Source organism: Erythrolamprus reginae, unplaced genomic scaffold (assembly GCF_031021105.1).
Source record: "Erythrolamprus reginae isolate rEryReg1 unplaced genomic scaffold, rEryReg1.hap1 H_1, whole genome shotgun sequence".
Classification (NCBI taxonomy): Eukaryota; Metazoa; Chordata; class Lepidosauria; order Squamata; family Dipsadidae; genus Erythrolamprus; species Erythrolamprus reginae.
Window position 1 is genome coordinate 271,915 of NW_027248462.1, and position 26,376 is coordinate 298,290.

At 44.2% G+C, this 26,376-nt stretch overlaps 1 protein-coding gene across 2 annotated transcripts; it reads right to left on the reverse strand.

The window, feature by feature from the left end:
- Window positions 1-427: 427 nt before the first annotated feature.
- LOC139155225 (ataxin-2-like protein) lies at window positions 428-26,376 on the reverse strand. Of its 2 annotated transcripts, none has more exons than XM_070730320.1 (23): window positions 24,779-26,376; window positions 23,113-23,149; window positions 20,513-20,569; window positions 19,912-19,983; window positions 19,458-19,608; window positions 19,229-19,353; window positions 19,033-19,124; window positions 11,069-11,269; window positions 9,755-9,930; window positions 7,406-7,510; window positions 7,109-7,306; window positions 6,506-6,595; window positions 5,857-5,921; window positions 5,461-5,735; window positions 4,970-5,039; window positions 4,704-4,850; window positions 4,504-4,573; window positions 4,211-4,398; window positions 3,996-4,125; window positions 3,781-3,902; window positions 2,832-3,041; window positions 2,047-2,227; window positions 428-1,782 (listed from the first exon to the last, which is right to left on the reverse strand). In XM_070730320.1, exons 1-23 carry the CDS (start codon window positions 25,006-25,008, stop codon window positions 1,733-1,735), a joined length of 3,042 nt encoding a protein of 1,013 aa, XP_070586421.1. In that variant the 5' UTR covers window positions 25,009-26,376; the 3' UTR covers window positions 428-1,732. The 2 variants fall into 2 exon arrangements, with proteins under 2 accessions (XP_070586421.1, XP_070586422.1); XM_070730321.1 differs by having other exon boundaries at window positions 9,767-9,930; window positions 24,779-25,945.

Here is a 26,376-nt window from a genome sequence, read left to right on the forward strand (position 1 = left end):
AATAAAAGATATGTAGTTTGGGGGTTTAACTGCAAGCTTCTTAGTGCTCTGGGCTTTGTTCCTTGGTTGCAGACATTTCATTATCTAATCAGATAACATTTTTGGACTGCCAAGAACCCCACAGAAGCATATTTGTTGTTTTTGGACAGCCACACATAGGAGAAAGGAAACAGGAAATCACAAAGTATTGAAAATATAAGAAAAAATATCTGCATTTAAAAAATGGAAATAGGAATTAGTACTGTCTTGATTGGAAAGAAGATATGATCTGGAAATAGCTAAAGTGCTCATTGGAAGGAGTGAAATCACTTTTTCTGTTCCCCAGCAGTATTTTAACTATGCATTGACAATTTTTTTTTAAAGTGATGTTAAATACTATCAACCATACACAGCCTTATTCTTGCAACTAATTACATGAATCACTAAAGAGTTTGAAAAAATTTAATGTACAAGTTTTTCGCCTGATTAAGCATTGCCAACCTGTTTCACAAATATGATCAGCAGAATTATAATTGTTGAGAAGGGACTAATATCCTTAATTCTAAAGTTTGTTTTCTTCTATACTTTTTCCTGTTTAAAGAAAAAAAGGACATTTCCTTTATTCACCATTTCACAACTGTTGGTTCAGATTACAGCTGTATATACACAATGCTGGATCCCCTATACCTCAGATAATTAGCCAGGATTAAAGTAAGACTATGACACTGTAAGCAGGTTGACAAATGAAAATTGAATTTCACTGGAGAGCAGCAAAAAAGGTCACGTCCACAACAATGAACTTAACCTGTGCTCATTTTAAAAGAATTATCAGATGGTGACTGGCTGAGGCATAAAACTGGGACTTTTAAATGATTCAAAATGGTCTCTACAAATAAAATTTAACAGGTATCTCAGTCACATGATCATCCTTGTTTTCTATTTATAATTATGAAAAAACAATAAACTGACTCTTGCAGAGGCCAAATTGAATTATGGCACAAATACAGTTTTTGCCAATCTTCAACAGCCTTAAAATTTAGTGTGTCATTGATTCAAATAAAGCATCAATTAAATTTTTAATTTGGTGTGTAACTGCATTTGCAGGATAACCCAGCACTAAAAACCCCCTACTGCTTTAGGATCTTTTTCACTTGTCATTCAAGGTACGAATCCTTGATTATTTTCAGAGGGGAAAATTATGCTGCTACACAACAATGCTGAATTCCAAAACAGTTCAAGTCTGGTTGAGCTAAGAATGCTGGACAGGTCGGTCATAAATTCTTCCTCTCTGATGCTGAACCACAATTAAGGATTGTTGCTTACAGACTGGCCCTCCCACACATTCACCCCAAGCCCAACGTTAGTTAGTTTAAATTTTTATTTTTTTAACTTTTTAAATATTTTTCCTTAAGAAAAAGTCAAGATTTGTCCATATGGTCGTGTCCTTGTCAAGTTAATATGGGAAAGTGGCATTTGCTCTAGGAACCCCAAAGGAGTTATAAATAAAAGAAAATAAACCCTGCTATCCTCTGGGCAATGGAAAGGGGTCTTGCTCCATCCCGCTGGTCAACAGTACCCTGGGCAGGCTTCACTAAACCAACGGAAAGGAAGGTGCTTGCCAAGAGGGGCTGGGCCAGACTGCATCCCTTCAGGGGCCACTGCCTTGGGCACAAGGGATGGCCCAGGCTTGGGGGGTGTCAACAACAGAGCCATAGCTGGCTGGGGTCTCAGGTCGCAGGGAGAAGTGTGGACATCAATTCCCAGGGGTATGGAATGGAAGCTGCTGGGAGGGATGAGACTGAACTGGAAAGAGAAGAAAGAGACTGTGAGGAGACAAAGGCATACCAAAATCCAAAACAGTGTTATCCATTATCTGCAGGGAAAGCCCTGACCAACTGTCATCAACATTCAATCAATTCTTCAGAGAAGTCAATTTATCCTGATCAGAAATACTAACAAAATCTTCTAATTTCCATCTATGTGGACATTGTAGATGGGATCAGTCTGGTACATCAGAGGGACCACCTTTTAGCCCCCTCCCCACCCCTGGCTTTAAATAACACTTACCTTGGTGGTGCCCTATGTATGTGTAGGGGGATGGTGTGGAGGCGGAAAGGGTGGGCACACCACTCTGGGGCACACCTCCTTGAGGGGGTCCACCATGAGTCTGTGAGGGATGCAGTAACATGACTTGCGGAGCTCCAGGGTGAGGTGGTGGGGCAGCTGCAATTCCAGTCTGGACATGGGCCTGGAGTAGATAAGAATAGTTTGAGGATTTTAATAAATGATATGTCAATTTATCAACTAATAGGCCAGCAAAAAAAGTGTTATTTTTTTAAAAAAATTAAGAACATTTATCGAATAACTGATGTAACTCATGCCACTGAAATTTAGATGAGGCACTTAACCTAGTCCCAGGCATGGGGGAATTGAGGTTAAAGTCCCAGAGAAAGTACTTTTATTTAGAGATCATATCCCCAAAAACGGGTTCCAACCACCCACCTGTCCTCAGGTCCATATTTTCATTGCAAAAAAATACCCCCTTCCCCATTTGTTCAACTAATATTTAATAACAAATAATTCAGGAAATAATTGCCCTTCTTGATACTAATACTGACACAATCTTTTCTCTAACTTACATAGTACCCTCTTGTTGACTTTTAAATGCCAAACAATCCTAGGAGACGACCATATTTTCTCATACATCAATTACCGCAAAAATGTTATTGGTTATATCCATTGCCTGGGTTGTCAAACTGAGGGTAGTTTATGAGGACAGACACTCAGAAATGTCTTCCATGGTAAAAAAAAACCGCTGCCCCCTTTCCCTTTCCAGGCTCAGGCATACTCACCTGAGTGACATGGGCCATGTTGGTGTATCCGTGCTGCAGCTGCTGATGGGCATGAATGGCATAAACTGTCGGCTGTGGGAAACCGCTCTGTGGAGACTGAGCGCTGGGCCCTGGGGTTATGGATTGTGGCGTAGCCGTCAGTGTAGCTGTGTGATATAGATTCTGCTGCTGCTGAGCACTGGCCAAATGAGGGGGCTGTCCAGCTTGGTGCTATAATAGAAAACAACACAAGAGTCACAAATTCAGCTACCAGATTTTGCATTATTTTTTTCTTTTTACATTATTTCCAAAGAATATTTTATGGAGAAAGGTAAGATTTAAAACTTAAGAGTACATTTATCTATAGGAAAGATGCGGAGTGGCTAATTTTTTTTAATAGCATTAATATATTTTTTAATTAAATTAGCCTTCCAATTCTCTGATCTCCTTTATATAACACATAACCCTCTGATTCATGGATCATGTTGTCATAAATTATTCACATATTGAATATAAAGTCCCAGAGAAAGTACTTTTATTTAGAGATCATATCCCAAAAAACGGGTTCCAACCACCCACCTGTCCTCAGGTCCATATTTTCATTGCAAAAAATACCCCCTTCCCCATTTGTCTTATATAAATACCCAAATCAAAAGTATTTGCAAAGCAGCATCCTGTTTAATTCCTAGATTGCCTCCCCTCCCTCAAATAAAGCATGCAAGGATTAATAAAGTTTGTCCCTGGGGCTTCAATTCCGTAACAGCAGTTTCAGCAACCGAGACAGACAGAACATCACTTTAAAAGCAAAATTGCTTTTCATGCTTTTCTACAGCTTAAAGGAATCATGATGGTTTAGGACCAACTGCAAACATAAAATCAAATAGCAGGGTGTGGAGGAGTGCCAAGACAAGCATTAAGTGTCTCCTATGCAGTAATTCCATTCTTGGTTCCTCCCCCTCCCTCCAAGTACCTGCACAGGGCTGGGGGCGGCATGTTGTGTTTGCTGCTGGTTGCCCGTGGGTGTGGTAGCTGGTTGAGGCTGATGCGGATGCAGCTGTGTGGCATGATGGGGATACGACTGATGCACTGTGGCTGGGGAGAGAAGCAGCAAGCAGCAGTCAACAAGGCAACGTGGCGGGAGAAAGAAAGAAAGAAAGCTCAGACTTCAGCTAACAATAAAGGTACCATAAAGTGTTTGGGGCGTAGGTTGTTCTGCCGGAGGATACTGTGGAGTAGATGATGAGACGATAGCTTGAGGGTGGCTGCCAGATGTCATCATGCGGGGGTTACTCTGCAGCATGGGGGCAAACATAGGCTAGAAGGAAAGAAAAAGATAGGAAGTATAAACCAAACAGATAAGCACACACTACCTCTTTACCCTTGAAATTTATTGTATTTACCTGCGAGGAATAGTGGGCCATGGGCTGCATCATAGTAGGCTGTCCTGTGAACTGCTGGGGGTTGTAGGAGATGTATGAAGAGTATGGAGAAGCAGCTACCAGAGGGGGACCTGCAGCAGCTGCTGCTTGCATAATTGGAGGAGCTGAGGTGGCCTGGTGCTGGTCTGAACGCTGTGGAGGTAGAGACCCTGTTCAGGAAAAACAAATGGGTTAAGAAAAGCCATTCTTGTTTTTCCCCCTTTGCCACCCAGGCAAATTTCGTGTGCTCAAGCTTTGGCCAAGAATCTCCTCACCTTTAGCTCGGTATTTCCCCTGCTGTCCGGGAACAGAATTGGAAACAGGGTAGGAGTACATCTGAGGTGTCTGCAGAGAAGAGCAGCAAACATGTTAATTCTAATGGTATCCTTACTACTATACCTGATATGCTTTGTAAAGAACCAATAATATACAGTGCAAAGATGGGACCATTTGGGTATCATTCCTCCCACCTCACCTGCACAGCTGGATTCATGTGAATTTGTGGGATGTAAGAAATATATTGTGGGCCATACATGCCACTTTGCCCTGGGGTAATCACTGGGATGGAGGGTGTAGAATGGGTGCGTGGCCCCGGTGATGTAGGTGTACTTGTTGATTTGTTCTGGAGAAAAAGGCAGCAGTTATTAGATATTTGACAATGAAAGGAGTTTAAAAGGTGCTGTTATCCCAAAACCCACCACCACATCAACCCACACACTATCCTCAGAGTTAGTTACGCACCACAGAAAGAAGCGTCTTTGAGGGGTTGAATTCTTTAGCATTAGGATTCAATGTTGATTTCTTCACCTGCCTGAATGGGAGGACAATGGAAATGAGTCAGAAACATAGATGAATGTGCTGTAGTCTTAGCTACAGGTAGTCTTCGACTTATACCAGTTCATTTAGTGACCGCTTGAATTATAACAGCACTGAAAAAAGTTACAACCACTGCAGCTTCCTCACTGTCACATGATCAAAATTCAGACACTGGCAACGGGCTAATATTTATGACCACTGAAGTGTCCTGGGGCCATATAATCACCTTTTGCAACCTTGTGACAAAGTCAATGGGAAAACCAGATTCACTTAACAACTGTATTACTAACTTAATTGCATTGACTCACTTAACAACTGGGGCAAGAAAGGTTGTACAGTAGAGCAAAACTCACGTAGCAAATGTTTTGCTTAACAACAGAAATTTCAGTTGCAATTCGAGGACTAACTGTACTCACTCTGAGACAGGGCCATCTTCCTTGTCCTCTGCTTCCCCTTTACCCAGAGGACTGGCAGTCTGGGTCTGGCGTTCCATGCCCTCAGAGGATCCTTTCTCCTCCTTGCTGCTGCCTTCACAGAAATCCAGGCTGGGCTTGGGAGATTCTTCGGGCACTTCACACAAACTGCCTGCCCCAACCAACACCTCCGGCAGTTTGTCTTTTACTTTCCCTTCAAGAGACTCCTTTGGCCGGAAGGTGTCATGGGTGGCCTCTGGAGAAGAGCTGGGCTGTAACTAGGAAGAGACGCGAGGTAAGCAACTGGGGTCAGAAAAACTGCTTTTATTTTGTTTTTTTATTTTAAAAGTAATCAAAAGTAATCACTTTAAACAAAGGGGAATAAGAGAACGTGCTCACCTTAAACTGTGCTCCAAACTTCCTCAATTCCTCCAACTGATTCCTCTTTTGCTCATTTTGGAGACCTACAGCAATGAAATGGCCACAATTGAAGATTAAGGACTCAAAACTTTGAAGAGCATTTTAGTATCAATCTCCAAGTTCTATTAAGTCTTCTCAAACCTGGTACTCTTAATATTAAATGGGAGTAATTGGCTGATGATTATGGGAGCTGTATTCCTATAAAGCCAGATGGTATTGGTTTCTGGTGGGCAACTAAATTATATGCCCCTGGTAAGATTTTTTTAAACTTAGCAGTGATCATTCAAATTTGTATTAATATTCCACTTTTCTAAATTTTAAGGGGGATGTTATTAGTAAGGGGATGTTATATAATCAAGTCTTTCTTCATTTATCCCCAGGACAATCATTGAGATGAAGTAGCTGACTCAAAGTCATCTAGCGAGTTCTGAGTTTATTAACTGTTTAGTTCATTACATTTAGAATATGATAGGATATCATTCTTTATTGGACAATTATGATTGCACACACAAGACTTTTAAAAAACAGCTATGTGGAAAATATAATGTATCATAGAAAACATGTAATGCAATTCCAATCTGACATTTTAGAATAACAAACAAAAGGCTCAGAGTCAAAAGAAACAAACCTTTGCTAGTCTGTTTGACCAAGTCTGAGGGCCCCATAACTTCTACAGTCCTGCTGGCTTCTTTGGTGGCAGAACTAGGCACCTCTTTAACTAGAAGAGAAAGGAAAGGGTTAGGAGGCAAAACATATACTACATTTTACATGAAGATACTGGTTTAAAGGAAAGAAAACAAAAACTTGAAATGCACTTGGAAATTATGGGAACTTCCCAAACAGCTTCCAAATCCCTACTCCCCTTCTTCAGACATACAATAATGTTTACTATCCTAAAGCTTTTTCAACTGATCAAACCTATCAAATATTTAAAAACTATAAAATCTCAAATATTATTTTTATTAGGGTAAAACTAGGAGGGAAGAAAAAACAGCAAGGTTTATAAGTCAGCAATCTTTCCAGGAAACAAGTTTCAAAAACATAAACAAAGTCCTCAACATTCTCAGAAACACTGAAATCATATGATACATTGAGGAGTTTTGTGCAGCACATTTGGGATTCTCTGAACAGCTAATACCTATAACTTGCTTTGTTTTAGCTCAATCCTTAGTTCCTTCTTCGTTGATTACCAATCAATCAAACCTGCTTTACTCTCAATTTAAGTGCTTACCTTCACCAGCAGCTACTGGGATAGATGCTGGAATTTTAGGTGAAGGAGGGGTCGGGGAAGCATTTGATTCCACAAGAGTCCTTGACTCAGAAGGTGATGCAGGAGCAATAGGGACAGCTGATCCTACAGGGGGATCTTGGGTAGAGACTGGAGTGGATGAGGCAGACTTCGGTGAACGAGGAGCATAGAGACGGCCCACTATAGAGTACAGTAACAGCAAAGATGCATTAGATTAGGGCTAATATGTGAAGATTTTTTTTTAAAGACATCAGGTTTGATGCTTATTTGTGCTTCTACCTGTAGGAGTTGCAGCAGAGACTTCCATGGGTCGGCTGGTCGTGGAAGACATATTCTTGGCCCCTCGATTGGGTTGTTGAGACTTTGGAGACATTCTAGATGGACCTAAAATGAAGCAGCCATAGGTGGCGGTGTATCAGACTAGACACATACAAAAACAAAATATTCATTTGACATCTATGACTCTCCCTTACTAGTAAACAATGGAAATTCTATCATGGCAATGAAATTAGAAGGCACCTGGTTGCAATTGGCATTTCCAAACTGACTAAGAAATTTAAAAGAAGTGAATGGTAATTAAGTCAATGTACCAATTGGAACCTATATCTACAAAAGGGAAACTAATGAATGTGGATAAGTGACTGACCCTACTGTACAAATGTGGGGGATGAGTGGGAAGAGGCAGGAAATGGTGCATCCTATCCAGAGAAGAGAGAAAAAGGAGGAGAAAGGTCACAAGGACTCACAATGAGATGCAGCAATCCTGGTTCCAGATTGTAGAGTAGCAAGACTGAACTGGGGCAACTGAGGGTGAGTATGATAGGGCAGTGGTAGGGTACAAGGGTGCTTCAGACACAACTAAATTGAGCAAAGTTGTCACCGATATTGTTATTGCTTCTCCTGATTTTCAGCCAACACTTTCAGTGAAGGTATTTTGTGAAGACCAACAGTGCAAAGTGACTTTTACAAGAACCAAAAATTAGTTTTGGATTTTTTTTCCTGATGTGTCTCATAGGCTTCAAATTTAACCTCCCATCATTTGTACTACATGTCTTCAACCCTTCAATTTAGAATCCATTTTTATCCCATACATTAGAAACTGTCACTTCATTACTTTTCCTTTACCTTGTCCCCCCCCCCCCCAAAAAAAAAATAAATAAGACATCTCCTGATAATAAGCCCAATCAGGCTTTTGAGTGCATGGCAATAAGGCCAAGAACTTATTTCAGGATTCTTATTTTCAGGAAAACATGGTAGTTTTTATTCTTATTTTACTTTTATTGTTATTTTACTTTTAAAAAGAAATATTCTCCAGAGCACATTATAAACTTCATTCTTCCCTTTTTTTCTGCCTAGTGATGGTCTGATACACTTAGTAATTTCAACCAGTCCATACTATTTATCCCATCCTGCCCTCCTATCCAACTTACAGTATTTTTCAATATTGATACTGCAATGAAGACAGAAAATCAACTTTTTCCTCATTCAAGTAAGTAACCCCATTCCTAAACCTAATTTATATTAGTGGTGCAAGTAGTCCTTGCTTAATGAGCATTTGTTCAGCAACGTGGTCTTATCCCATAGCTCTCTGCTCTTTTGGTTGCCCTGCATTCCCCCACCTCCGGTGTCCTCAGCTGGCCTTTGCCATCATCTTCCCCCTGCTCTAATGAGGCACTAAGGGGCAGAGATGAAGCTGAAGTGGAGGGAAGCACAACAGGGCAGAAGCTTGAAGTTCTTGCCCAATACTACAACTGGGACTACCACAACTGTGATTCTAAGTGATGCAGTTAAATGAAGTTTTGGCTAATGAGACCATTTGTTTATCAACAAAAATTCCAGTCCCAATTAAGGTTGTTAGAGGATTGCTTGTAATTGTTACTAGTATTTAATTTCTAATTTTTGCAGGGTAGGCATTAGTCAATGGTTTCTGAAAAATTCCTTCAACCCAACTCTTCCCCAATTGATTTTTTTTTAATGCTGTCCTCTGTATGATTTTCCAGTGATTTCTCTCAGGTTGCCCATGTCAGTTTTAGCTATTACATAATTATTTTTTTTTGCTGTCATCTTTTACAAGACTCTCTTCCACTTTCTCAATCTCATTTCAAAATGCATTTCCCTTACAACAGTGCGTCTTAAAGTGAAGTCCTAAAACCCCTGGGGGGACCCTGAAGATCCAAGGTGTGGTTTCCTTGAAATCAAAATTATTTGCCAGACTATGTTGAAAAATATAATATTAAAATTCCATCAATCATGAATAATCATGATTGTAACAAATGTGTCAATTTTAATTTTTAATATGAAAAATATAACCTGCAAAGAAAAGCTCTTTTGAGGTTGCCTACAATTCTTTAAAATGTGAAACAGTCCTTGGGAGGAAAAAAGTTTAAAAAATACTGCTTTAGAGGAAAAAGTAAAAGAGGACAAGCTTCCTTACTGTGACTTTTCATCTTATCCTTTACGACTTAAAATTATATCATAATAGAGACAGGAAGCCGGGGGAGGGGGAGGAAATCATGAGATCTTCCAGCCAGATGGGCCAACCTTCACCAATGCTTTTCTGCCTGCTGACTGTGACTGTTTCAATCCACTCCAGTATTTCTCTTTTAAGCCAGAGATCCTCAGCCTCACCTCCATTGATACCTCGTTGCTCTGGAGCAGAGCCAGTGTTGCTTTCTGAATGATGTGAACTCCCACGGGGTGGCAAGGAGCCCATGCCTGGCCTCCCTCCTCTAGAACTACTGCAGCGTATGCCTCCTCTGGAGCTTTCTCTGACACGTTGGGGAAGTGGGATGTATTTGCCCTCTCTGCAAAAAGAGAGCCGGGTGAGTTCGAAGAACAATAAAGAAAAAAACCGACCACAACTTTCCTCATCCCAGAAGCTGAATGCAAATGCAAGGAAATATTTGAAGCAATGAGACTGACAATCAATAGGTGAAATAGTTTCTAAGTTCCCTCCTACAAAGGGGCCTTAAGGTTATTTCTTCCTGAAATATATAGGGTACATTAGGCACAATTAGTACTTGTTTTATACTAAAGAGGCCTATGGTTATCCAAAGATTTTATAATTTTGAATCACTTTAACCAATGCTGTCTGAGGTATGCAGAATAGCTAATGTAACATAATACAGTGATACCTTGTCTTACAAACTTAATTGGTTCTGGGACAAGGTTCTTAGGGTGAAAAGTGTGTAAGACGAAACAATGTTTCCCATAGGAATCAATGGAAAAGCAATTAATGCGTGCAAGCCCAAAATTCACCCCTTTTGCCAGCCGAAGCGCCCATTTTTGTGCTGCTGGAATTCCCCTGAGGCTTCCCTCCATGGGAAACCCCACCTCCGGACCTCTGTGTTTTTGCGATGCTGCAGGGGAATCCCAGCATCGCAAAAATGGGCGCTTCGCTGGCAACAGAAGTCTGGAGGTGGGGTTTCCCAGCGAAGGGAGCATCAGTGAAATTGCAGCATCGCAAAAACACCAAAGTCCTTGAAACCCCACCTCCGGATCTCTGTGTTTTTGCGATGCTGTGATTTCACTGAGGCTCCCCTCGCTGGGAAATCCCGCCTCTAGATTTCTGTTACCAGCAAAGTGCCAGTTTTTGCACTGCTGGGATTCCCCTGCAGCATCACAAAAACACGGAAGTCCGGAGGTGGGGTTTCCCATGGTGGGGAGCCTCAGGGGAATCCCAGCAGCACAAAAACGGGTGCTTTTCTGGCAACGGAAGTCCAGAGGCGGGGCATCCCAGTGGCGGCGGTGGGTTTGTAAGGGGAAAATAGTTTGTAAGAAGAGGCAAAAAAATCTTAAACCCCAGGTTTGTATCTCGAAAAGTTTGTATGATGAGGCATTTGTAAGGCGAGGTATTACTGTAATATAAAATATTTGATATAATTGATATTAGAATAATTTAAATACATATTTTTGTTCATTTCACCAATGCTACAAACTTACCTGGAAGCCAAACTGGGGCTGTCTCTTCCAGACACTTGTCTTTGCACTGAACTATGCTTCTCTTCTTCTGTGCGCCCATCATCATTTTCCATTGCGATACGCAGTCTATACTGGGGGCTGGACTCAATTTCTCGTGCTAGCTGTGCAGCTCTGGCCTCTCTTTGCCTAAAAGCCTCTGTATTATCTTTTTCAAGAGGAACTCTATCATGAAAAAATAAGGCCATTGGAAGAGGGAGGGAAAAAGGAAATGCAGCAAATAAATTCTACTGATGTACCCAAGAAGAAAATAACCTTGTTTATTGTAAATGGATCAATAACTCTTAATTTGTAACATGGTAAAAAACGTATCTCGGCATCCAATATTTCATTTTTGATTGAACTTCCTAGAGTTTGTAAATTTCAGATCCACAACTAGTTCCAATAAAGTTCTGGATGCTTATTATTTATTGCATAAATACACACATTGCTTTTTGAGTAAAATTGGATTGGTGACATGCTACCGCAAGTATTGGGGACATACTGCCCAAAATGTGCCCAAATGACCAGTAGAGTTCTTACTATTAATAGAGACAACAAATGGTAAAATAATCTGCTCCTTCTTTGAATAAGAAGTTGTTATATTGAAGCTTTAAATAATGAAAGCCATAACAGCTAGATGAGGTCATTTATTGATCGTGAAATATGAAGAATTTGATTTGAAATGTAAGAGGAAAATAAATTAATTAACCAAAGGAAGAAAATTAGGTAAACTGTATTTGTGAAACTAAAAATTAAAAAAGGGGGTGGGTAGGAAATAATGTAACTGATCTAACTGTGAAGTACTAATGGATATGGTTTATGAAGTAAAAATGTAGATTTAATTATGAACAACATTACTACTATGTCACACAGTATGAATTGGTGCTATGTTGACATAAAACCAAAGTTAATAAATTATGGAAAGAGTACTTAAAAATTTAAATGGGAATGACAACATAGTCAAAAATAAAACTGAAATGGTCAGCTAGGGTGGGTTGGAGATATGAATGTACAGTGATCCCCCGCTCGTTGCGAGGGTTCCGTTCCAGGACCCCCCGCAATGAGCGGGTTTTCGCGAAGTAGCGCTGCGGAAGTAAAAACACCATCTGCGCATGTGCAGATGGTGTTTTTACTCCCGCAGCGCTAGCAAGGAGCCGAAGATTGGGGGCGGCGCCGCCAGCATGGGGGGCTTCCTAGCAGCCCCCCAAACCCGGGTTGGGGGTCCGGGGGGTGCTGGCAAGCCCCCCATGCCGCCGGCGCCGCCCCCAATCTTCGGCTCCTCGCTAGCGGGCAGGCAGGCGGCGGACAAGCCGTTCGCTGGCGCTGGCTCTTGCCGCTTTCGAGCTGAGTCCTGGAGCGAATTCGCTTCAGGACTCAGCTCGAAAGCGGCGAGAATGAACGGCGTGGGCGGGCGAAGGGCGGGCGGCAGCGAGGAGTTTGCGTGGGCGGTGGGGAAACTCCTTGCTGATGCCCGCTGCTCGCCCTCCCGCCAGCAAGAGGGGGAAGACCCAGGGAAGAAGCTTGGGAAGGGGGCTGGCTAGAGGCTGGACACACACACACACCCCTTTTCCCCTGGGGAAAAAAGCCGAAAAGCTCGCCGGCCCGGCCCGGGATTCCTTGGACAAGAATGCGCTGCCCGTTCTTTTTCTCCCTTTCCCGAGTTTCTTGCCTCCGCAAAGCGGTTCCTTAAAATGCCGCTTCGGCCAGGGAGGGTGGGGGGACGCCGCATCCTCCCCCCTCTTCATGGAACCGCTTTGCGGAGGCAAGAAACTCGGGAAAGGGAGAAAAAGAACGGGCGGCGCATTCTTGTCTAAGGAATTCCGGGCCGGGCCGGCGAGCTTTTCGGCTTTCTTCCCCAGGGGAAAAGGGGTGTGTGTGTGTCCAGCCTCTAGCCAGCCCCCTTCCCAAGCTTCTTTTTATTCATGAGCTGAAGTGAGAGGCGGCAGCGAGGAAGACGCCGGGGGAGGGAGCAGGCTAGAGGGTTGCCCTGCCCCCCCCCCCACTCACTTCTTTGCCGCTCCGCCTCGAGAAAGGGACCAAAAAACCCCACACCAAAACTCCGGCGCTTCCTTCGCTTCTTCCTCTCCGCCGCCACCGAACCCGGCAATCTGGACTGGACCATGGCCTCCAGATTGCCGGCATCATCCTCGGTATGGTCCCGGGCAGGGAGGCCATGGTCCAGTCCAGATTGCCGGGTTCGGTGGCGGCGGAGAAGAAGAAGCGAAGGAAGCGCCAGAGTTTTGGTGTGGGGGTTTTTGGTCCCTTTCTCAAGGCGGAGCGGCAAAGAAGTGAGTGGGGGGGGCAGGGCAACCCTCTAGCCTGCTCCCTCCCCCGCCGGCTTCCTCGCTGCCGCCTCTCACTTCAGCTCATGAATAAAAAGAAGCTTGGGAAGGGGGATGGCTAGAGGATGGACACACACACACCCCTTTTCCCCTGGAGAAGAAAGCCGAAAAGCTCGCCGGCCCGGCCCGGGATTCCTTAGACAAGAATGCGCCGCCCGTTCTTTTTCTCCCTTTCCCGAGTTTCTTGCCTCCGCAAAGCGGTTCCATGAAGAGGCGGGAGGATGCGGCATCCCCCCACCCTCCCTGGCCGAAGCGGCATTTTAAGGAACCTCTTTGCGGAGGCAAGAAACTCGGGAAAGGGAGAAAAAGAACGGGCAGCGCATTCTTGTCCAAGGAATCCCGGGCCTGGCCGGCGAGCTTTTCGGCTTTCTTCCCCAGGGGAAAAGGGGTGTGTGTGTGTCCAGCCTCTAGCCAGCCCCCTTCCCAAGCTTCTTCCCTGCTTGGTCCTGCTTTTCCTCGCCAAGCGCACGAAAAAAAAGAGAGAAGGCTTCTGCCAGAAGCCGGGTGACGGCGGAGGAGCTCCGAAAGCCGGAGAAGAAGAGTCTCGCAGGCGGGGAGGAGGCGACGGGGCCAAAGGGGGCCGAGGGAAGCTCGGCTGCGGTCGAGAGAGGAACGGCTCGGGCTCGCCGCAAGAAAAAAAAGAGAGAAGGCTTCTACCAGAAGCCGGGTGACACCGGAGGAGCTCCGAAATCCGGCTAGCGGCTTTTCCCCTGCAAGAACTCTTGAGAGGAACAGCAAAAAGGCCACTCAGGCGCGTCTCCTGAGGGGAAGCCAGCACGGCGAGCGACGGAGCGGCATGAATGGGCGGCCACAAGAGCCTGATGTTGGCGGAATTGGGGACCAGCGAGGAGCCGAAGAAACCCGCTGCCCACGGAAAGGGGAAACACGGATGTTCGGCTCCTCGCTGCTGCTGGTGCGGCCGCCGCTTGTCCGGGCGCCCGCCCTTCGCCCGCCCACGCCCTTGCTCGCGCCACTCAGCTGGGAAGCGGGGCTGGGGTTTCCCCACCCGGCAAGAGGGGGAAGACCCAGGGAAGCAGCCCAGCAGCTGATCTGCCCGGCAAACTCCACCATCTACGCATGCGTGCCCATAGAAAAAAAGGGCACGCATGCGTAGATGGTGTTTTGACTTCCGGGTTGAAAAATCGCGAATTACCCTGTTCGCAATGGTCGGGGACGCAATAACCGGGGGATCACTGTACATGTTCTTTGATCACAGACAGTGCCATTTTGTAGTCTGAGATTATAAAGGATAAATTGAATGACCATTATGGAAAAGCATTACAGCCAGGAGTATATCTTTGTATTTTACTTTTGATAAATCAATAAAAATAAAAAAGTAAACAGAAGTATATCCCTAATGAAGGGGATATGGATAGAAAAATATTAAAATTTGTAAATGCTGATAAAAAGATGGGTAATACTGTATATGGCATGCTCCATCTGCTAAAAGGAATAAATGTTTGTTGAAAGATACCAATGGCACTCAAACTTTACAGTTGCTAACAGCCCTCTCTAAGCAGTTTAGTTAGCATACTGCCCCAACAATCGGATCCTCATTTTAACAACGAGGTTCTTATTTTATCAACCCTGAGTCAACCTTTTCCTCTGGGAGGTGGTTTTGATGTACGTATTCCCAGCAGGACTATTTGATTATGTAACGGCATTATTCCCTATGCCGTCTGGTAAACTCACATCAGTTTTTCTCAATATGAACATGCATGCACCCAAACTAGACTGTTATTTTTCTGTGCCATATATGTAAATATATGCATAATTTTTATTTATTTGTATCATGCTTTCCCCGAAAGGCCAAGCACTTATTTCGGGGGTCAAAGGAAAATAAGGAAATATTGTCATGGTCACTCATGCCCTTATCACCTCGAGGTTCGACTACTGCAATGCTCTCTACATGGGGCTACCCTTGAAGAGTGTTCGGAAACTTCAGCTCATCCAAAATGCAGCCAGGCGAGCAGTCTTAGGCCTTCCAAGAAATGCCCATATCTCACCTTCACTCCGCGGACTGCATTGGCTACCAATTTGTTTCCGGACACAATTCAAAGTGTTGGTTATGACCTATAAAACCCTACATGGCATAGGACCAGATTATCTCTGAGATCGCCTTCTGCCGCACGAATCCCAGCGACTGATTAGGTCCCACAGAGTTGGTCTCCTTAGGGTCCCGTTGACTAAACAATGTTGGCTTGTGGGACCTAGTGGAAGAGCCTTCTCTGTGGGGGGGCCAGCCCTCTGGAATCAGCTCCCCCGAGATTCGTACTGCCCCCACCCTCCTTGCCTTCAGAAAAAGTTTAAAAACTCATCCTTGCCACCAGGCCTGGGGTTCTTTAGACCTTCCCCCCGACTGATGAATGCTTAGTTTGACTGCTGAATGATATTGCTAGTTTTTAATTAGAATTTTAAAATTGTTTTTTAAGGTATAACTGGATTGTTATTATTGTTTCCTGTTTTTTTCTGTACATGCTGTGAGCTGCCCCGAGTCCTCGGAGAGGGGCGGCATATAAATCCAATTAAATCTAAATCTGTCCTACATGTCCCACTGCTACTGCCGCCTCTTCGAGCAGGTCTCTCCTTCTGCTTTTGGCTGCATATCAGGAAAGCAGCAGAAGTCTTTCTCTCTCCAAAATTCCACCAGAAACAAGTCTTTGAGAGACTCATCCCATCGCTGCTTGGAATAGGTGTCTGCAAGGTTTGTTGCGCTGTTGTGGCAGGATGCCAGCTGTGCCAGTATGATGAAGCTTACGGCGGCGCTGTCGTTCGTGCAATGACAGAACAAGCCTTACAGACTCCTACGTCAAGTGGCAGCAGTGGCAAAGCAAGTCTCACAAAGACTCATTTCTGGCGGAATTTAGGGCAGAGAAAGGAAGACTTCTGCTGCTTCTACTTTTGGCTTCATGCAAGGAAAGCAACAGAAACAGTAGAAGTCTTTATTTCTCTCCCCCAAAGATGAGTCTACATGAGACTTGTCGCACTGCCATGCTTGGAAAAGGACCCTGCAAGGCTTATTGTGGCATTGCAACAATGGCAGCACTGCCCTGAGCTTCATCATACCAGCACAGCCCACGATGATGCCTTTCGTGCAATGGCACAAGCCTTGCAGAGTCCTGCTCCAAGCAGCGGGACGAATCTCACAAAGACTCATTTCTGGCGGAGTTTGGGAGGAGAGAAAGACTTCTACTGTTTTCCTTGCTTGCAGCCAAAAGGAGAAGCATTTCTGTGCCAAGAGGCTGTGGTGGCTGGACACATCAGGACACTGCCATCCAGCCACTTGCCAGCACATCAGTCTCTTGCCTGGATCTGACCATGTACAGCACCGGCAACGGGACATCCGGCAGCAATGTGGCCAGACTGATGGTATGGTGCAGAGTCCTGGAAAATATGCCTGGAAGCGCATGCACAGCTGCAGGGGTGGAAGTCCTGTCACCCTCATCACCTCGCTGTTCTTTGCACTGACCAGGCACCTCACTGCCTGCCTGTGCCACTAGCAGACAGACCTGACCAGGAGAGCAGCCTGCTGACAAACATGTCCCACTGCTGCAGACTCGTTCGTCATTGGATTCGCCAGCTCCAAAGGCTGCAGCTCCATGCCCCCACCCCTAGGCATGCAACCATCGGATTGGGACTTGACAAGGGGCCCTTCGCTGCAAGGTTGCCTGGTGCCGCGGCAGAGCCAAGGCTGGCAAAAGTATATAAAAAACACCTCCAGGCTCTCAGAGAGATATGAGGGGCAGCTCCCGATTAGCTCAGCTGATCTGCAGGTCACAATTAAGGGGCCCAGCTGCCATTAACTGACCAGGGAAAAGAAGGACTGCCTCCTGAGCTGGCCATGCCCACCCCTTCAGTAGATCTTATTTTCAGGGTAAATCTTATTTTGGGGGAAACACCGTATTTTTGTCATAATGTACTTTCTAGTGTATATTGGAGATGGTGACGCTTTGATAGCCATATACAATGAAATTTCATTTTAATGTAGGCCAATTAGTGTAAATTTAAAGTAACAATAGTTAAGTCTAAATCTGCAGTATTGCATGCCAATCACTGCACCACCATCAAGGCTCTTTGAATGTAGATGTTTGAATGTAGTAAAGCAAAAAAGATACAATCAAGAATGAAAAAGCAGACTACTACCTTCTGATTTTTGTATCAAGTCTGCTTTTTCATTCTTGATTGTATCTTTTTTGCTTTACCACATTCAAACATCTACGTTCAAAAAGCCTTGATGGCAGTGCTACTTATATTTTCCCCATAACAACAGCGGTGGTTCTCATACTACTGCTCTAGGTCAGGATGCTGGAGCAAGAAAACTAGGAGTCGCCATCGGGGAGGCAAGTTGCAAGACGCCAGCTGGGTTGGTGCTTCATCTCGGCCAGAGTTGGGGCAAAGCTTTCCTGTCTGCTGGCCCCACAACCTGAGGCTAGTAAGGGGCTTCAGCTTTCCAGGGGAGGAATGCAGCCCATCTCTTTCTCCCAGTCAGGGGCTGCAAAACCAGTCCATCAATGGGGATGTCCCGCCATCCAGACAGGAGGAGGGAGCAGGCAGGGAATGAGAGGACTCTCAAAAGGCCAGGTAGAACCGGCGAATTCGCACCAGACAGCTGATCTTTGCTTGTGCGTGCATGCATGCCAGAAACCATAGAAGCATGTGACTGGCATGCACACGTGTGCCAGAAACCAGAATATCATATTCTTTTTCAGTTTCTGGTGCGTGTGCACGCTTTGCATGCTTGCTTTGTCACTTAGTGCCCAAAAGGATTGGTGTGCATGCCCGTTTCAGCAATCGGTCCCAGAAAGGTTAGCTGTCACTGACCTAGACTCTATCTTAATAGCCTACCAAATTACCGTATATTTCAAAGTATAAGACACACCTTATTTCTGCCTTTAAAAAGGCTGATAATTTCTGTGCATCTTATGTTCTGAATGTAGTTTTTCCAGCCCTAACCAGGTGCTAATTGTGTTCCCAGCTCTTACCACTTTCAAGCTCTTTCATTGTTACTCTCTGCTAAGAATGTTTTCCATGCCCTGTCTTTACAGGGTTTTTTTTCCATTGCTCTAACTTGCTCCAAAGGTTTCTTTCCAGCCCTAACCAAGTACAGTATTAACAATTTTCCCAGCTCTTACTGGCTTGCAAGCCCTTTCATTGTTACTCTATGTGAAGAATGTTTTCCAAGCTGTAAGTCTTTGCAGTTTTTGTTCCATTGCTCTACTTACTCTGAATGTTTCTTTCCAGGTGCTAATGATGTTCACAGCTCTTACTGGCTTGCAAGCTTTCGTTGTTACTATCTCAGAATAAAGTTTTTTTTAAGCCCTAACTAGGGGATAAAATAATGTACTGAAGCTGGCCAGACTAAGGACACTATCCAGATGAATACCTGGTAAGCAGATTCTTTTCCCTATTTTCCTCCCTAAAAACTAAGGTGCGTCTTATATTCTGAAAAAATACGATGTTAATTTGACTCTCTACTGCCCAATCCCATGGGTCATTATATCACTGTCATCAGCTGCTCTCTCCCTTGAACCTTCACATAAACATAAATTATGTTTGTGTGTGTATATATATGTATGTTTATATATGGCTAAATCATTAACTTACGTATATGATGAGAGACTGCTATCATAAGTTGTCTTCACACCGTAATTTTCCTCGTTGAATTTGAACATCTCATTTGGGTCCCAGCCATTAGACTGAAATCACAGATAAATCTTTTAGTACCTTTGCTGCAACAAAGCTTAGCGAAGCAGCTCTAAGTAAATCTATTTTGGGGACTCAAGCCTTATCAGTTACTTACTATATCTGATTCTAAGTCATAATCATCACTGTTGCTGTCTCCCCCTTCCCAGCGTTGAAGTACTTTCTCTTTGTGCTCTCCGTTCACTTTAGAATTCATAGCGATGGCAGAATCTGTGAACTTATCTAAGAAACATGACACAAAAAAACACCAGGATAGAAAGGATTCAAATTCTCCCTCATACCTCCTCCCATCACATCTCAATTCTGTTATTTTAAGGCTGTATTACCTTTGGTGGCGTAGTTAAAATCAACATTGCGGAAGTGCACTAACATGACATCAGCAGGCTTGAAAACCATAGTGTCTACAATATCCTCCCTCCTTGGCCCTACTGGCTGGTCGGGCACCTTCTTGTGCACAGCGTCCACAGCCAGCTCAAACTGTAAAAAATAAAAATAAAAATACAAGCTACCTATTCCTACTATAGAAAACCACAAAAATTGGAAAACTTGCCATATCACAGTCCATTAGTCACTATGCACTATCTATTTCCAGATATTAAACTTTGTCATGTCAGGTTGCTTAAATAAGCTTTGTGAAGTTTGGGGAGAAAGAATGCTTCCTATACCCAAAGTTCCAATATAAAATAAAACTAAATACTTAAATGCAATTAAGAAATAAATTTCATTTAATCAGTTAGCTAACGTTCTAAGAAAACTAGTCAACAAAAAGAAAGTATTCACCTTAGAACTCAGGGTTTTAAATATTCCTTCAAATGTGTTTCCACTTTTCACTTTCACATCACATGTTGATCCCTGGGAAGAGAACCAAAGGGCAGGAATACTTAAAAAAGAGATACAGGCATTGAAGTCAAAGGCTCCCTGCCTGCCCAACCCCAATTAACATCTATAATCTGTTTGGAAGGCTGTTAAAACTAAACTGAAGAAATTCAAGAGAAAACCCTGACTTATTTGCACAATGCTTAGTACACATCATTCTTAAGGCACTTTTTGCCATGAGAGGAAACAGCAAACTATTAGACTTTGCAGGCATCCCATCTTCCTTCGATTGAGAACTTTGCAATTTTAGCATTGTCTACCATAAATCAACCCAAAATAGCTGGGACTAAAATCCTTAACATGATGACCTGAGTTCAAAGAATAATGTAAATAAAGCTACAACATGAATTAGTACATCATATGAGCAATGCCTATATAAAACAAATGCTCAACTCTTCTTGCAGGACATCCACGTTGAAAAAATTAATATACCTTCCATTCCCTATAAACATGCACCTGTACATCTATCTTTTCTACATCCTTAATTTATCACCAGGAGACTCACCACAACTGCTGTTAGAAAGTGAAGCATTCGAGAATTGTTATAAACACCCTCAAAAGCCTGGGAGGAATGAAAAAATAAGTATCATCAAGACATTTGTAACATCCATTGCCCAATGTTACAACACTCCCAATAATTAGGTAGGCAACTGAAAGATTTCAGAAAATGCATAAACCTGTTGTAACAAATATAGACCTAAATAACTATTATGTCATTTGTTTTCTCAGTAAGGAGTTTCCTTCACGAATCTTAATTTATAAAAGAGTTGGCACAGGTTCAAACTGTACTACTACTTCTCATAAAGTTTGGATAGAGGGTCTATAGTTGAAAATGAAGATTATATTGCAATTTTCACAATTCAGTATCGACAATTGAAACATTCAAATATTTGTCAAACAATAAATCAAAATGAGGAAGATAAATATTGTATCTTCCTCATTATATAATATGAAATGTATATATCTTCTTCCTTATATGATGTACTGTATATTATATATGTCATATTAAATTTAATATAAATTAATATAAATACAAGATATTTGTTGTTGAGTAACAACAAAGCTAGTGGAGGTGACAGTATCACAGCTGAACTACTTAAAAGACGATGCAGTAAAAGTGCTACACTCAATTTACCAGAAAATTTGGAAAACTCAATAGTGGCTATAGGACTGGAAAAGGCCAGTTTACATTCCAATTCCAAAGAAAAGCAATGCCAAAGAATGTTCTAACTGTAGCACCACTGCACTTATTTCACATACTAGTGAAATTATGTTTAAAAAACCTACAAGCTAGGCTCCAGTAGTATGTGGACTGAGAACTCCTAGAAGTACAGGCAGGATTTTGAAGAGGCAGAGGAACTAGAGATGAAACTGCCAACATACACTGGATCATATGCTTCATTGACCATGCTAAAGCCTTTGGTTGTGTAGATCTCAACCAATTATGGCAAGTTCTTAAAGAGACGGGGTACCAGACCATCTTATTTGCCTCTTGAGAAACCTATATGCAGATTAAGAATAAGAACTGGATACAGAACCACTGACTGCTTCAAATTGGGAAATGAGTCTGGCAGGACTGTATACTGTCACCCTGCCTACTTAACTTATACACAGAGCATATCATGAGAAAGGTGGGGATAGATGAATCAAAAATTGGAATTAAGATTGCCTGGAGAAATATCAACAACCTCAGATATGCAGATGATAACACTCTAATGGCAGAAAGTTTAGAGGAACTAAAGAGCTTCTTTGATGCAGGTGACAGAAGGAGAGTGCAAAAGTTGTGACTGATTTTATTTTCTTGGGCATCAAGATCACTGCAGATGGGGAATACAACCCAGAAATTAAAAGACCTTTGTTCCTGGGGAGGAACGCTAGGACAAATCTAGACAGCTGAGAGACCACCCTATCTCACTGAAAAAAGCATAAGATCACCCTGCCAACAGACATGCATATACTTAAGGCTATGGTTTTCCAAGTTGCAATGTATGGATGTAAATGTTGCACCATAAGAAAGGCTGAGCACCAAAGAATTGAGGCCTTTGAACTATGGGGCTGGAGAAGATTCCTGCAAGTCCTTTGGACTCCAAGACGATGCAACTGAAGAGATCAACTCTGCTCTAATCCTGAAGATGAAACTCAAATTGCTATAACCACCAAAGGAAGGAAGGACTCACTAGAGAAGAGCCTAATGCTAGGAAAGATTGAGGGCAAAAGAAGAATGGGACGAGAGAATGAGGTGGCTGGATGGAGTCACTGAACCAGTAGGCATGAGCTTAAATGGACTCCAGAGGATGCTAGAGAACAGGAAGGCCTAGAGCAGGGATAGGCAAAGTTGGCTCTTCTATGATGTGTGGACTTTAACTCCCATAATTCCTAAGCTAGCATGATTGGCTCAGGAATCCTGTGAGTTGAACTCCACAAGTCATAGAAGAGCCAACTTTGCCTATCCTTGGCCTAGAGGAACATGGAGTCGCAATGGGTCGGACACAATTTCTACAACTAACAACAACAAAATCAAATGAAGTGTTTTATGATACTGGTTGATATGAAAAAACACATTTTTCTTTTTCGAAACAAAAATTGTGCTTCTCAGTGATTTAACCGCACTAAACTTAACAAAGTTGCAAATTTAGAAAAAAAAAGATATATAAGTACCCATGGGACCGCCTGCTGCTGCATGAATCCCAGCGACCGGTCAGGTCCCACAGAGTCGGCCTTCTCCAGGTCCCATCTAGTAGACAATGTCATTTGGAGGGCCCTGGAGGAAGAGTCTTCTCTGTGGGGGCCCCAGCCCTGTGGAATCAGCTTCCCCTAGAGATTTGTACTGTCCTCACCCTCCTCGCCTTGTGTAAGAGTCTTAAGACTCATCTATACTACCAGGCTTGGGGCTATTAGATTTTGCCCCCCTGGCCAATGAATGTGCTGAGAGAAAGTGTATTGAATAAAATAACTGTTTTTTATGGTTTTTGTTTTTTTTTAAAAAAAATTTAAAGTAATTAATTGGATGAAGATGTTTTATATTGTTTTGTTGTATGTTGTGAGCTGCCCTGAGTCCTCGGAGAGGATGGCATAGATGTCCAATAAATAAATAAACAAACTTACAGAAGATTGTGGAGGTCCTTTGCCTGTACTCTGGCCCCTGAAAATAAATAAGACACAAATGTAATTAATAATAATTCAAAATGTAAATTCTTTAAACCAATAGGCTACATTTGGTATATAAATTCATTATCCCTTACAAATCTAATTCAAAGTAGCTCTCATCACTAACAAAACCCCCATATTTTATTACCAAAATAATTAAACAGACTTCCTAATTCAGCTAAGAAAGACATATCCTCCTTTCCATGGAGACAACTTTCAGAAAAATCAGTGCATGTACTATACATGAAAACTGACACAAATTTTACTGGCGCATGCACCCAAAAATTTTCTGTGTATGAAAAGAATGAAGAATGGATTTACTCTGCCTCAAATCCATGATTTGTTACTTTCTCCATTATTTTATCCAAATTCAGAATAACATTTTGCACAATTTATTAAAATTCCCCTACCAATTTAAAATAAGTGGGAGATAACTAGGTGATAATTCAATCAGAATAGCAAAAGGAGCTCCTTTATGCCTTGCTCTCTGTCATAACCAGAATTATCATTTAAAAAAAAACCCAACTCCTGAAAACAGGACAGACAGAAACTATGATCTTGTTCAACTTTATAAAATGGATATATGGCTCAACATTAGTCTTGCTCTTTCTTAAACCAGATATTTATGCTAGAAAAAGGACTTATGATCATTTTTCATATGCAGTGTCAATGGAGAAACCAGATTCGCTTAATAGCTGTGTTAATTTAACAACTACAATGATTCATTTAACAACTATGGCAAGAAAAGTTGTAAAATGGGGCAAGACTCACCTGACACTTTCACTTATCAACATAAATTTTGGGCTCTATTGTGGTCTGTTGAGAACTACTGTATCTATACAGTATTAGGGAAGTTCTTTTAATTAAGCAGACCAAACCAGCCCCAAGATACTGCAACATCTGAAAGAAGGTCTGTTGGCTCCATTATTTTTTTCTGATGTCTTTTAAATATACTGGATTGTACATTTGCCATTCAATCAAATCTCACCCCCTGCTCAAGGTTGGCTCAGCTTTCCCAGGTGGGTAAGTAAAATGAGGACGTAGATTGTTGGGGGCAACAGGCTGACTCTGTAAACCTCTTAGAGAGGGCTTGTTAAAGCACCATACCAAGCCTTTACAAATCAAAATTGCTATTGCTGTAAGTCAACTGTTTCCCAGAAAATTTGGTTTCGGTCTTTTGCCTAACCAAGTCAAAGTCCAGGTCTCCACGACAAGGAGTGGAACCGAGCCCAGGCCGGGATCGATCTTTCTCTTTCGAAAGACGGGAAAGAGCCACATACATCCTTTCCACCACCACCCTCCAAAAAAAAAAAAAAAAACCCACACAAGACTCAGAGATGGGGAAGCGGGAGGGGTGGCGAGCCTTACCGGTATCCGCTTTCCGGTCCTGCTGAGAAGAGCGGCACAGTGGCAAAGCAGCCCAACTCTGCTTATCGGGTTTACACATATTATTCTCCCCCATACACACACCCGCCACCCGGCTGAGTCCTCCCGTCAACCGTTTTGGGGCGGGAAGCTGACACTGCCCTCCTCCCCTTCTTCCCTTTCGCCCTTTTTGCCGCCAGCATGGCTTCCCTTTCCCTCGCTTCCCACAAACAAGCCAGCACATTCGGCCAAACCTTACCTGGTGCCGCTTCCTCCCGGTGGGGTTCCTCCGCCGCTACCCGGGGGAGCCACCATGGTGGCTCTCGGCCCGCCCGCCGCGGCCCCAGGGCTGAGGTTCCCGTTGGGGCTGGCCGCGGGTGGGTTGGCTTTGCGGGAAGCAGCGGCAACGGCCGGAGGCGTCGGCGTCGGGGGCCCCGAGGAAGGCGCAGCAGGTTGAGGGGAGGGCGGCGGCAGTGGTTGTTTCAACATGGCGCTGGCGGCGGCGAAGGGGGGGGGGAAAAGGGCCGGGCGCCCCTGCTCTGTCCTCGCTGCAAGGCCTTCAACGAAAAGTACGGCGAAAAAAATAGAGAGAAAAAAAGGGGAAGGCCGAGTGGAGGAGAGAGGGAAGGGACAGCCGTGACCCTCGCCCCGCGTCTCCCGGGCTTTAGGCGCTGCCGCTTCTTTAAAAAAGCGGCGAGTTCAAAAAAGCCACGACGGGGAGGATTAAGGGCGATTCCGTCAAGGCAGCCGAGGCAACGTCTAAAGAAGCCCGGCTGTTTTTCCAAGAATTTTTTTTTTTAAGCTCCGCGACACAAGGCAAAAACGCCGTGCGCTCTTTGCCGGCCCGGAAGGGGAAACGCTGAGTTGCTGGGCGGGCGGGTAGGCCGGCCGTTCGCGGAAATGGAGGAGGGTTCAACGCTGCCAAGCAGAAGCGGGGGGAGGTGTTGCCCGAGTTAAAGAAAAAAAAGCAGTAGGCCGCGTTTGTAGGGACCCCCACCACCACACACCCGCTTCTCTGTTGGCTTCGTAAGCGGAACCGACGCCGGGAACTGTGGGCCTCAATCCCACCTGCTGCTGGTGCCGACGCAGGGCGGACGACGCGCGGCGTTGGGGCCGCTTCTAAGCTGGTCCCTCCAGTAAAAAACACACACAAAACAAGCCAGCGGCGACTCACGGGAGAAGAGGGGGGGAAAGAGAGAAGACTTCTCTCTTTGAGCGCCCGCAGGCAACGTGAGGGGAATGGCAACCTTCCCGGAGGAAGAAAATGGAAGAGACCCGAGGCCGCAACAAACGCACACAGAAAGAGGGGGGGAAAGAAGAGGGAAGGGGGGCGGTCGTGGTGTTGGCGCGCTCAGGGCCGCGTCGCGTTGCCGTCTTCGAACCTCTTCCTGCCGAGAAGGAAAGCGGACGAATCTGCTGTGCCCCCGCTAGTCAGGCTCGCGCTCGCTTTTGAAGTAAGCAGAGAGGGGGAGGGGAGGGGGAAGGGCGACACGGATTCCCCCCCCGCGCGCAGGAGAAGAAGTCAATCCGGCGTCTGCACAATGAGTCCCTGGGGAGGGCGGGGCCTTAAATCCGCGCCTGCGCTCTTCTCGCGCGGCCTCCCGCAGCGCACGTTCGGTAGGAAGGCGAGGGGGGGGTAGTTCCTTGTTGGCTGGCGACGCGTGCGCGCGCGCTCTACGCGTTAGCCAATCGAAGAAAGAGAACGCCCCCCCCCCTTTCAGTTCCTTGACAGAGCGTTGGGTAAAAATAAAAGAGGGGGGGGGTGGCGTTTTCCTCCGGTAATGGCTAAGACCAGTGTGCACATGCGTAAGAGGAAACAAAGGCTTGCGCCTGTCGTTTTTTCTCTCGGATCGGTCT